The sequence below is a fragment of the Bombus huntii genome, chromosome 1 (genome assembly GCF_024542735.1).
Source record: "Bombus huntii isolate Logan2020A chromosome 1, iyBomHunt1.1, whole genome shotgun sequence".
Classification (NCBI taxonomy): domain Eukaryota; kingdom Metazoa; phylum Arthropoda; class Insecta; order Hymenoptera; family Apidae; genus Bombus; species Bombus huntii.
Window position 1 is genome coordinate 26,889,856 of NC_066238.1, and position 13,590 is coordinate 26,903,445.

At 33.6% G+C, this 13,590-nt stretch overlaps 1 protein-coding gene across 7 annotated transcripts in view; it reads right to left on the minus strand.

Annotated features, from left to right (window-relative positions):
• The window catches only part of LOC126866431 (aminopeptidase Ey), a 51,824-nt gene that overhangs the window by 23,266 nt on the left and 14,968 nt on the right, over positions 1-13,590 (minus strand). For 6 of the 7 annotated variants that reach the window (XM_050619999.1, XM_050620009.1, XM_050620037.1 and 3 more), the window contains 4 exons: positions 8,723-9,021; positions 3,951-4,109; positions 604-903; positions 110-293 (listed from right to left, as the gene is read on the minus strand). In XM_050619999.1, coding sequence (XP_050475956.1) covers positions 110-293; positions 604-903; positions 3,951-4,109; positions 8,723-9,021 — 942 coding nt within the window. Of the gene's footprint in view, positions 1-109; positions 294-603; positions 904-3,950; positions 4,110-6,270; positions 6,694-8,722; positions 9,022-13,590 lie in introns of those variants that run through there. The other variant, XM_050620053.1, reaches the window with a different exon arrangement.

The window sequence follows — 13,590 nt, forward strand, 5'->3', positions numbered from 1 at the left end:
GAGATTAGTTGCCGTTATGAGATTACCTGTCGAAGACGACAAAGTATTGTATTTTTTATTCGAAATAATCTTATGGTATTATATATTTTTTTCCGGTTTATCAACTTACTGCATTCACACCGATATATTCTACATAAGTGGCAAAGCCTTCGTTCAACCAAAGATCCGACCACCAACTTGGAGTGACCAAGTTACCAAACCATTGATGAGCAAGTTCGTGAGATATTACAATTGCTACACGTTCCTGATCACTGCTGGTCGAGACGCCTTCTTGATATAGCATAGCAGTTTCTCTAAAAATCCAATCATATCACTTACCAAATATCGTAACGAATTTTATTCCATAACATGTTACATGTAGAATGTGAAGAAATTGTTTTGGTGTACACAGAAAATTAATTTCTATAAGAAATAACGAACCAATTAAATAATTAATAATTGATTTTTCGTGTTTCTAAAAAAAGATAAACATGAACGAAGGTCACTTTTGTTATGAATTCTCCAACTGTCATTCAGAGTATATAGGATTAAAATCGATATGCTTTAAAATACCCTATAAAAATACACAATTTAATGATAAAAATGATTGTTGATAAAACTTACCTGCAAGTGATTAAACCCCAGTTTTCCATAGCTCCTGCTGAAAAATCAGGTAGAGCAACAGTATCTATCTTGGGCAAGGGAAACTTAATCTTGAAATAGTCTTCGTAATATTCGAGTATTCTCGGGCCAATGTCTAAAGTGTAGCGTGCTTGCTCGATAGCGTCGATCCGTGCCCAAACTCTAAAGTGTTCAGATTCGGATTTCAGTACCTCGAAATCCGAAACAATAAAAGCAACCAGGTATGTGGACATCGGCACCGAACGTTCATAATGGTCCCACACGTATGTTGGTAAGCCAGGCCTGATTACAATTAAAGAAGAAAGATGTATTATACGATACAAAATTTATGGAAAATATGAAAAAATTAAAAATAAACATGTGAGACAATAGAAATGAATTGCGAGGCACAATAAGATTGTCATGGGGAGAAATGGATGCGAAAATGCACGTAAAAAATATATAAGTAAATAATTATTTATTTCGTTATAAATGTATAGTATTCAACATCTTTTTCTAGCCCTTCTATCAGTTAAATACTTTTTGCTTCTTCCATCTAAAATTTAGCAACGAACATTTTCCAATTAACATCATACACGAAAATTTGGATCATATAGTTAATATTATATTTTATATATCTTTTGTATTTGTTTCATATAAGATCAATTTACATTTATAGGTACATATATGAATAAAACTATACCTATATTTAACTTCCCCATGTATTCTATATTTATATCAGTTTAATCGTGTGATTTTATATTTATACCATGTCATTTTTATTATAATTATATCACTGAGCCCTGTTTTAAAAAGTTTAGCAACTGTAATGTTAAATTTGCCATCCCGCAATGTTTTACAGGTTCAAATATTATCTGTTGATAATATTTGAAATTTAGTACTATTTTAATATAACATTTTTTATTTTTCTTGTTATATTTAAACAATCATACAACTTGATTCTAAGCAAGCATCTCACAACATTTTTAGATTGTTGGGAAATAACTGACTACTTCAAATTCAAAATTTACTGAGTAATTGTGATAATAAGTATCAATTATGTCACAATAATATTAGAGAAAAATTATATCTTATTGGAGAAAGAAATTATCGTATAGATATATAGTTATTATAATTATCATACAGGAGATACTTCTATTAAAGTAGTGAAAATGTAGATACTCTTCTATCACATATTGTTGTGGGCTTGTATCTACGAATTATTACATTTTTTAAGAAGACAATTTTTAACGCAGAAAAACTTTACTACAGGAGTCGTAATAATCTAAATTTTTATAAAATTTATTAAATTGTTGGGGTTACGCACTCTGCACGTTTCGTGAAAAAGACGCAGAAAATAGAAACGGTTGTATCCTAAACATTTATCTAATTGTAAGCAATAAGAAGGCACAGTCGCGATTATTCATTATATATATTCGGAGAGTTCCATTCTTAAAAATTTTGCAGAATGACTTTTTCCATATGCATACGATAAATTCTTGATCCATCCTTACTGTGAATTTAAAATTCTCATAATACATGTATAAGGAGCCAAAAAGTCATGATTCTCAGACAGAACGGGCTGAACATCAACTGTGTGACATTGCGTCACGTTTGTTAAGGGTGCCCTTAGACGACCAACAATATTATCAATATTTCAAGGTTCTCTACGAAAATGTGGTTTATCAATAAATATTGACAATAGATATTGGTTCTTTTAATTAGGAACCTTGAAGTATTGACAATATATATTAAACGCCCGGGAGCCCCCTAAGACTGTTAAGAGTCAGTGCAGTGAAATCGGACTAAAGTTCTGTTTTCTTAATCAATCGTTAATTCTACAGAATACGCATGTCAGTATAAATTCTGTTCGACATTATTTTGGAATTGCTCTTAGTTCTCGCATTGTTAGTGCGTAAAATACCATCTAAATAGTCATGTAACGCGTAATTATACTCCTTTATCCACGACATATACATACTTGTAACAACCTTTCTGATTTCAACACATATACATATATAGATAACTGTATTGTCGCGTAAATTCGAATATGATTATTTAAAATCTAACATTCTACCCAGCAATCCTTTAGTTGGACAAATGCATTAGATATGACTTCGTGTCGACTTCCACTAATTAAAATTACAAGGCCTATACTAATATTGTAATCGTATTCCCTAAAATACCCCAGTCTGTCTTTTGCGTTGTTCGAATCCAGCTCGTAATAAAATCAAGCACATCAGAATGTTTTAGAAAAAAAACGAGTAGTATTACGTTTTTTCAATATTCATTTCATTTTTTAATATTTAAATAATTTAATACGGTAGAAAATTCGCAATTGCTACCAAATTCATAATAATCGAAGCTTTCTAAAATTTTTCAAATCAAGAATATTAGAATCTATAAAAAAGATTCATGAAAAATATATTTGATATATGAAAATGAAATAAAATAATACGTAAGTAACGACCATAAGATTGACCAAAATTTATTTCCCACCAATACAAATTTTATTATAAAGTTTCCGCTATATCGAAATGTTAAGTTATTCTGTTATTCCCTTACTTCTTGATCGTGAAGGAATTTTTTCATTGTCAATTGTATTATGGAATCTAATGGACAAAGAACAGTACAGAACAATTAACTTAGACAACACGTTTTGCGCAAGCAAATTGATTACACAGTTAATAGACAGAGCCTTTATTGGTTCTACAAATTATGTCTACGTTGAAATGCCGCAAGTAGTAAGAATGTTACATCCATGTCATGTTAAATTGCCAGTCATGCGCATGCTTTGTGTGTTCTATCAGTCACTATCAGAAGATTCGTATAATTGTTACTCAAAAAATTTTTATTTGAAATTTAGGTAATTAAATTATAAAATTCATTCAATTCAACGTAGTACCCAATGAAAAAAGATTATTATAATCTATTCAGATACCTAAATCATAATCTTTTAGATCCAATTTATATACATACCACAATCGCGCACACGCGCACACACACACACATGCACGTTCCTACACATAAAACGTCCTGTTGATCTATAATAATTTATATATCAAAGATTATACCTTGAAACACAACATTGGGGATAACAAGAACTTATGATTCATTTTTGAAAGTCTAATTACGACACATCTCGTCTACGGAATTGGACAGTCTACATGCAAATAACTTGACAAAATTATGAACTTCTCGAATAATCCTATACATTTGATTCGATTGCGAAAATATCTCATAATATCCAAGTAATCGAGGTAATGTCAATCAACTAAACGGTCCAAATGTATCGCGTGTCTTGCGAAACCGTTTCCTCCATAGACGTGTTAAGTAGTTTAGTCACTTACACTGGCATAGGCTCCCCCATCCTAGGCATGTTCGAGATGGATGACATGTTCTTTGGTCGTGCAATGCTGATCTTGAACGTGGCTTTCATAGCGGGTTCATCGAAGCATGGAAAAGCACGTCGCGCATCTGTTGGCTGGAATTGTGACGTGGCGATCCATCTGTAACGCAAGATACAGAAAATGTTCACAATAAAGTGATAAATGATCATGTTCGATATATCAATACATACAAAGTTCCCTTTACAATTAGAAATTAATTGATAAGAGAATATCATGATTTAAACAGGCAAGAATAGTAAATGGAAACGCAACTTCGAAAAGGAAAATATAAATAATTATGATAATGTGAGTAGTATATTATAAAGATTAATATCAATAAATATGATTCAGAAAATAACTCTAATTATTGCCAATATAGATATATACGTATGTTCATCGCAAAGTCAAACATTAAGGCATATCTCTGTGTTCTTTATTTCTTCTATTTTAAGGATATAGATTGCGTACATAAAATATGTCTCTTCATATAATACACTTTCTTTCTACGAATAAAAAAGATAATGTACAAATATTTGTTAGTTTTGTTATTTTATATTTTTGTTTTCATTTATGTATATATTTGTATAACTAAATAACTACACATATATACATATTTGAAATGCTTAAATAATGGAAGAAACCTAAATATTTGGGTTTCCAGTGAGATTAAAACTAGTTAGTACATACATTTTACATACATATGCATATATACATATGCATATATAATTGTTCAATAACGCTATGCACGATTTTTCAAGCACTTCCGATAATCTACAAAAAGGTATTACTAACAAAAGTCAGTAAGTTTTGAATAAGCATCAAAATTATTTCAATGCATTTCGTTGGTGTTTGCCTTAAGTGCTACCGAAAAAATTTCAGATTGAGTTCCCTAATAAGTTATTGTAGAAAAGTAATTGTATATTGTCCTGATACCGATTCAAATAATGGCTAAATAAACCTATATGGACTCGTCCAAAAAAATGTTACGTTGACATTTTATAGAGTAAAAAACCTTTTGGTAACATCTACTATCCCAATTTGTTGAGCCACACACCTGTGATTTAACGTCTTGATAAACCTTTCATACGTTAATGTTCCTATAAGTCCGATCTAGATATCCGAACTCAAGGATGAGTCGTATAGATTACATATATATACACCCGGCATATATATGTCGGGTTCGCATTATGATTAGGGTTAGGGACGTGAAAAAAATCTTCATTTGGATTACACATTGTTGTTATGCAATAGAGAATGTATTGACTAGTGCAAGTATGATTATTACAGAATTTGACAAGTAACCGTGGTAATTAGATACCTGAGAAGCTAATGACAATGATCCTAGGTTCAATATCGAATTCGCGGTCAACGGGACAACAGAATGCGCTTTCTTCCAAAGCCCAAGTTGTACTCAACTTGCTTGTCTACGGTAAGTATTACTAAACTAACTCATTATTAAAACGTGGAATATCCACCGAACGTAAAGACGCTAAGTAATACGACCTCACCAGAGAATGACTTTCCGTCGCGATGATGCTGCAGAGGAAAACTATGATGGGGTGTGTCTAAGGACACGAGATCATCGGATTCGTGGAGGATAGCCTTCGTTCAGAAAGTAAGGGAAATTGGTGTTGCTGCTAATTGGTCAATCTCCATATCGGTGGTTAGAAAAAGATGCTAGCCGCCCTTGAGGGAAAGTTGCTAGAGGAAAGCATCCTTCGTGAGAAAAATAGATTTCCCCTATCTTCCCGTATTTGGGACAAAGACTGTTTGTTTGAAGGACTTTAGTTAACTAAATCTTAAGGTTTGTAACGAGTCCTCGGGTTAGCTGAACATGTACTGTGGAGATGCATCGACATCTGGTAATCATCATACCCGAAGAATAGGCTCTACGTATGGCGAGCCACGGGACAGAAACCGTTGGAATGTTTACTGTCGCGTGCCGCTACAAACATTTCTTTTAAGGAGAGCTATAGAATTACTCCATATCTTTGTTAGACAAAGCGTTCATCCCGTGACCGCGGCTGCGTTCGGCGACTGGTTGTCGCCTCGAGCCCAAGCTCATTATCACAAATCTCGAACAAATACAATCGGATCGAATGGCGACAATTGTTTAATTACGCCTATGATAGAATTGTGGAGGATAGATCTGTTCTGATGTAGCGAAATAACGTAGACGAATTATTGCCGCAGCAATCCGTTAAATATATTGTCAATCAAATAGTTAATTACAGACAAATTACGAGTCCGCTCGTATAATTTTGAGTTACGGAATAAATACCCGTTAAACACTCAGAGAAAGTTCGTAGATCAGTGCGATGCTTGTTTAAACGTCAAAATGCTTTGACTCTGTTCGATGAACTCTCTCGCTCATGATTGCGTTTGTTTATTTATACTGGTCAGGGGACAGCCGGAAAAGTTGAACTCGACTGCGTTTGACGGTTGTAAGTAGCGGCGACATTGTTTTGCTCAGAGTTCATTACTCCTCACAATACTTGTGACCTAACGGTCTTGATACTCCGAAGCAAAACAACAACAGGATTTGAATTGTCCTGCTCACATGCCGCTACAGAATCCAGATTACGGTGTTAAGGGACTCTCCCGAAGTTCCAAAGGGAAGGCTCCGATGTCCTGATATATATATGTCGGAGATGAAAGAACACCGGAGCCTTTGGAATTTTGGATAATCCCGCAACATTGTAACCTAGAGTCTATTATAGCTGTAATTAAACAATTGTAGTTATTCAATCCGATTGTAATTGTTCGAGAGTTGTGATAGTGAGGTTGGGCTCGAGGCGACCGTCTGTCGCCCAACGTAGCCGCGGTTAAGGGATGAACGCTTTGTCTAACAAAGGCATGGAGCAATTCTTCCTTAAAAAGGAAATAGTTGTAACACTCGACAGTAAACATTCCAACGGTCTCTGTTCCGTAGCTCGCCACACGCAGACCCTATACTTCGAGTAAGATGATTGCCAGATGTCGATGCGTCTCCGCATTACATGTTCAGCTAGCCCGAGGGCCCGTTATAAATCTTAAGATTTAGCTAACTAAAGTCCTTCAAACAGACGAACAGTCTTTGTCCAACTACGGGAAAATAGGGGAAATCTATTTTTCAACGAGCGGCGTCTCCCACTAGCAACATTCCCACGAGGGCGGCTAGCATCTTTTTCTAACCACTGATATGGAGATTGACCAATTAGCAGCAACGCCAATTTCCCTTACTTTCTGAACGAAGGCTTTTCTCGACGAATCCGATGATCTCGTGTCCTTAGACACACCCCAATATAGTTTTCCTCTGTGGCATCATCGGGACGGGAAAGTCATTCCCGCTCGCGATCTCATCGACGAAAAGAGTAACCCCTTACTACCAGTGAATATTACGCGTCCGACTTAGATTTTGTGAGCACGTTCATCTATCATCCCGTCGACCGCGGATTCGTTATTGAACCTAGGATCATTGTCATTAGTTTCTCGAGTATCTAATTACCATGGTTACTTGTCCGGTTCTATGATAATCGTATTTGCTCTAGTCAATGTCTTCTCTATTGCATAACGACAACGTGTAATCCAAACGAAGATTCGTTTCACGCCCCTAACCCTAATTCTAATGTAAACCCGACATATATATATATATGTCGGAGAAGGAAAGACAGCGGGATTTCCCGTCCGGAATGTTGGGACAAACCCCAATACACTAGTCCAGACTTTTACTATAGCCGCCCTTAAGTAATAAAAATAAGAAATAGTCTTAATGTTCCAATCTGACTTTATGACGATGGGTTTGGGCTCGAAGTGACATGGCAGGTCACCGGACGTAGCCACGGTCACGGGAGGGACATGTACCTGACAGAAGTATGAAATGATTATATGGCTCTCCTTAAAACAAAGATTAACCCGAGAAGCGGGGACAGGAGTATATAAGGGCAGCCTCTTTTGTGGATTAACGGAGTCAGAGTGAGAGTTAGTGCTAGTCAGTTAGTTAGTGAGTCGTTGGACGATTGAGTTATCGGGAAGTTACCCGAATCGAGTAGCGCGTTGATACGAGTCCTCCCGTGGATCGTGGATTCGTTGTCGAACCTGAATTCGCTGTCACCATCATCCCGACCATCCTATTACCATTACTCATAGCCTCTGGTAGTGTCCACATTCGTACTGATAGAGATTGGCTACATTCGCGACGGTAAAGTAAGTAAAGGTTCGTCGAACGCCCAAGTGCCACCCTGCCTCCGACATATATATATATATATATATATATATATATATATATATATATATATATATATATATATATATATATATATATATATATATATATATATATATATATATATATATATAGACTAGATTGTTTAAAAATTTTCGATAATTTAATCGAGATTACCTTTTGAATAATAATTACGGGACCAAGTTTCCAATTATATCTAAGTGATCCATAAATTGTTTTTAAAATATTTTTGAAGTACGAATTATTTATAAATTATTTAAAAATTGCCTATTATTTAATTAAAATTAATTATCGAATACTAATTACACGATTAAATTTAACGCAAATTAAACTGTCATGGTTTGATTGCATACGTTTTTGAAATAACTGACGTCTCAGTGAACCGTTCCAAATAGATTAGTCAACTGGCAACTACAGATATTGCTTGATAAAGCAGTTTAAATTTACTGGCTACAAATAGCTGTCACCTACACTCTACAGAACAGAATTAAATTGCCGAAGCGTTTACCTCGTTTGACTGCCAACAGTATACGAGCTTCTATAAAAGCCTTGCAAGTAGTCATTCAGATAACCAACAAACTTTAGATGCACCACGTATTGCTTGCCACTCTTCAACGTGTCCAACGTTCTAATCACGTAAAACTGCCGTTCAGTGTCGTTTCTCTGTTCCATGATTTTGATTATCTTCTCCACTTTCTTGATTTCTGAATACTCCTTGATATTTGTGAAACTTTCATTGATATGCATATCCACCGCGTGCAGTGTCACATTTTTCGTGTCTTCCGTAACGTTCACTAGAATTTTTACCTGAAAATATAAAAATTATTTTAATTTCTGCAGTGTTTCCTTAAAAGTAACGCAGTGAGTCATGAATCATGAAAGTGTTTCAACACTTGTAGAAAGTCTTCGTGAATGTATTATTTATAAAGGACATTTTGACATTTCATTATATTCATGACATTGTATCAAAGTGCGACTATCGTGATTAACATACTGATAAAATTTGAAACGAATCTGAAAATATATATACAAGTTACAAGACATTTATTCTAATCATACAATCATATTCTAATACTACAAAAATCATCCAAGTCATTAAATTATTCATTAATCATAGATATAGTCATTAATATAGTTATAAGTCAAAATATTTAGAGAAATCATCTATAGTGTTGATTATATGTTACATAATGGTTCAATTATATGGTATAAGACCTCCACTAATTGACAATAGAGCACACGCGCATACATACATCTAATTTCATTGTTAATATGGATCCATTAATATTGCACTTATGTATATAATCATTAATAATGATCTAATGATATAAAGATAGTAGACTGTTTCCTATCTTTTTCATTTATTATTAAGATGATGAAATTAAGAAATTAATTCCAAAAGTTCCCGATATTTATGCATTATACATATATCTTGTAACGTTCATTCGTTAATTTTTATTTTTGTATAATTATTATAAAGAAACAACACCAGTTCACCAAGGGGTGAACGAGCCACTGTAAGTAGAAAGTTTGGAGCGCCATCTACTATGAGTATAGTTTACAAAACTACAGTGAAAACTTGCAGAATTTTATGAACTACACTCATAATAGTTTTGTTTACGAACTTGTATAGACTCCCCTTTATTAGTATTTTTGTAAAATATATAATTATTAATATCTATTTTCCTCTTTATATTCATACGTTTAATCCTTTTTATTTTTATAAAATTATTGGAATTGCTATTATAGTGTTATCTCTGACGTCTGGTAAATATGATTATATTGAAGAAGGGAAAATATGGCTAGAAAAAATCCCAAACTTTCTGTTTTTACAGGCTATTTCACTCCTACGTGAACTTGTGATCATCGTTCTAGTTTTTAATATTTGTTCTACATCTTCTGAATTAAAATATTTTCAGAGCATCAGGATTCGTCGCTCTTTTGATCTGTTAGGCAAAGAAGAAACAGTTCCTGTTTGATAGTTTCATGATCGTTTCACTAATATTTCAAAAAATTAATATACAGAAGCATTCTTGAGAATTAAGCTTTTGTACAGAAAATAACTTTCACTGAATGCAATTCTTACTTGTTTTCCGATTCGTTAACGAGTTCACTGTTTGTTTGTGAGAATATCGCAGAAGAAGTACTTAGATTCATAAAAAGTGCAACTGCTTCATTTAAAAACACAGAAATAAACTCTCAAATGCATGTTCCTAGCACGTAGTACGTTCCAAGCCACACTACTTCCTGTCATAAACCGCATTACAATTATAAAATGACTCAAAGGCTCCAACGTATTACTAGGATTATGATAATCCCTTACCCTAAATTGAAAGAATTGAATTTAAAATGAAAATTTCCTACCATCTCCTTTATCAAATAAGACGTCAATGGATTTGATCTTTTTTACAAACTAAAAAACTAATCGGTTATATCTGTTTACTAAAACACCTATTTCCTTCGAAATCTCGACGTAGTTATTTGCAATTGTAATTACTTTTATGGAAAATGTGAATATTGGATTAGAATTATATTCTAAGAAATGTATTTTTAACGTATTTTCTTTACGCTATTGAAAGTGTTTTTTTATGTAAATGTAACAGACGAAATGCAGATTACTTAGTCTTTATTATACTAGGGCGTAACGTATGAAATATTTGTTGCCTGTCTTCGCTTAGAAAAGGAATAATTTTTGTTTTGTATTATAACGCATTTAATAATATAAGCATTAAGAAGTATTATATAGAAAAATTGATTTTTCTAATATTAAGTTTGTTGGAATGTATGTTAAATCTCTTTATCAAGAGTGATTACTCTTTCGAGATTCTGAGGTAAGTGCTATACGACCCCTCACAGTTCACTTACTAAACTGTGTCAATGCTTTTCTCACTTCATGGTCAAATTCTCCAGAGAAAGTGTCTATTTTTTGGCAATGCGATTAAATCCCAACCCACGTAATGCATCTTTTAAACCAGCGCCGTCCAAAATTACCTCCCGAGAGACAAATATCGTCCTCATCAACACTTTAAATGAATACCTCGCGCTTTTTATTCATTAGGATTCGAGGTTCATGTTTGACTTCTTAGGCTGCATATCCATTTGTTGCTTACCATTGCTGCATATTAATGTGGATGGGCAAATATTGTATTATTGTGTATGGAAATGTGGTCCAAACATACAGAATTATTTGCCGGTTTTTCGTCTTTATATCAAAGTCCGTGGACATACAGAAAAGTAATGTGGTAAAGCAGTTACGACTGATAGACAAAACAAGTGAATTATCCTTCCGTATATCCGCGGCCAAAGGGAAGGATGACGAGATATAGTCCACTCAAGTCAGCCTCAAAGAAGGCCAAATTCAATTAAATTTTCTTATGCGATCTTATAGAAATCGTGTTCAGGGACAAAACCTATGTGTTTAGCACTCAAGATTTCTTGCATAAAATTTGTGAATATAAAATTTGTTAAAAAGTGTGCAAAGTTTCATCTTCAAATATTTAATATTTAATATTTTGCAAAAAGCTATTTAACAACCAAAAATACAATGTTCGGAATTCGTACAGCAACTGGCGGGGGCTTTGTTTATTATCGAAAAGCTGTGCTATCATATACAACTAGAAACTAATCGATTTTTTAACTTTAAACTATTTAAAAATAGCACCAAAAATTATACATCATTTTACTTTTTTTACAAGTCTATTAACACTGATAGAACACGTTTAGATAACATAGAAGATTCATTTAGAGGATAACATTTGTGGTTAATATATATAGTATATATATAATACATAATAATAATATTTAATAACAAAGTAACAATTCCATTTTTTTAATGTTCGTTATAAAAGCATATGGAGGCAATGCTAATGATTATAACCAACAATAAATTAATGGCAGAAGTAATAAATTAAGCGCAAGCAACTAAAAATTTATGTATTCTGAAATCAATTTATTTTTAAATTATGCTACTGAATTAATAAATGTTTCAATGAAGTATGCTAAATTAAGATGAAGATTCACTAAGGTTAATTTAAGCCAATCCAAGCTCAGCCCGTCCAAGCTGCACCACGTTAAATTACCATGGTTCTTGACACAGACCCTTTGTACATATCTGTATCAAAAGGTTCGTCTCCGGTTTTACAATGTACAGCAGTGCACATGCGGTTCGGGAAAGCTCCTTGAAGGGCTGCTGCGAATTTATGAAGCGCCCGGCGCATATGAGTCATGAGATGTGCCGAACATAGTACATTATAGTGAAAAAAACAAATAGATTTGGAGTTTTCCAATTGGTAGATCATGGGTCATAAATATGTAAATTGTTCGTTATTTACGATTAAAATTTGTTATCTATTATTCATTATGCGTGTACTCATTAAACTTTTCCTTTTAAAAATTAGAGTGTTAGGTGATTAAGGAATTACAAACTATTTTCTAGATAGATTGATACGTTACAATAGATTGCAACGTATGAAATACAAAGACAAAAAATACCGCTTCATGTCTTTCCTTGTCTTTTACATGACAAAATAAAGTACGGATACGTATGCAACGGTGATACGCAATGGTGGTACGCAATGATGATACGCAATGGTGATACGCAATGGTAATACGCAACGATCATACGTAACGATGATATGCAACGATCATACGTAACGATGATATGCAACGATCATACGTAACGATGATATGCAACAAATGGATATGCACCTTTTTAGCATCGTGCGGTTTCTTTGATGACGAACGAACACATTACACGAAATAAGAGATGGGATACCGTAGTTTTATTATCGACATCTCATAGCTCGATCACTTCGAGTCGCCGGCTACCTACTTTACATACGTTCGCTCAAACCGAGTTCTTACTGAACCTGACCACTCACTCATAAATTTCGGTATGGCTAAGTAGCGGTGGGCTATCTGCCATAATATTGTTAAAGAAATGCATTGTCGCATTCATGTAGGATCTCATTGTAAAAATTATATTTAATATTATTTTTGAAAGCAATGTTGTCTTAAGTTATATTAAATCTTTACAAAATATATAACAAAATAAATATTTAAAAAAATGATACCCTACTACACAAAATGGGAAAAATTAAGAAAACAAGGTGTACAATTGTGTTTTACTCAGAAATGTAAGGTACAGATTCAAATATTTTTAAGAATTTACAGAGAAGTTAAAAATGCCGCTGCGCACAGTATTTACAGAGTTTAAGCGAAATAGTAATCATACAATTGGAATAAGTGTTTGAGATACTTCCACGATACCTTAAAATATAGCAGTTAATGTTACGTCGAGTGTAATATCATCAAATTTTCAAACAGAACTATTAGTTATAAATATTTAATCAGTGCGAGTGTCCGACTACGGCAGTT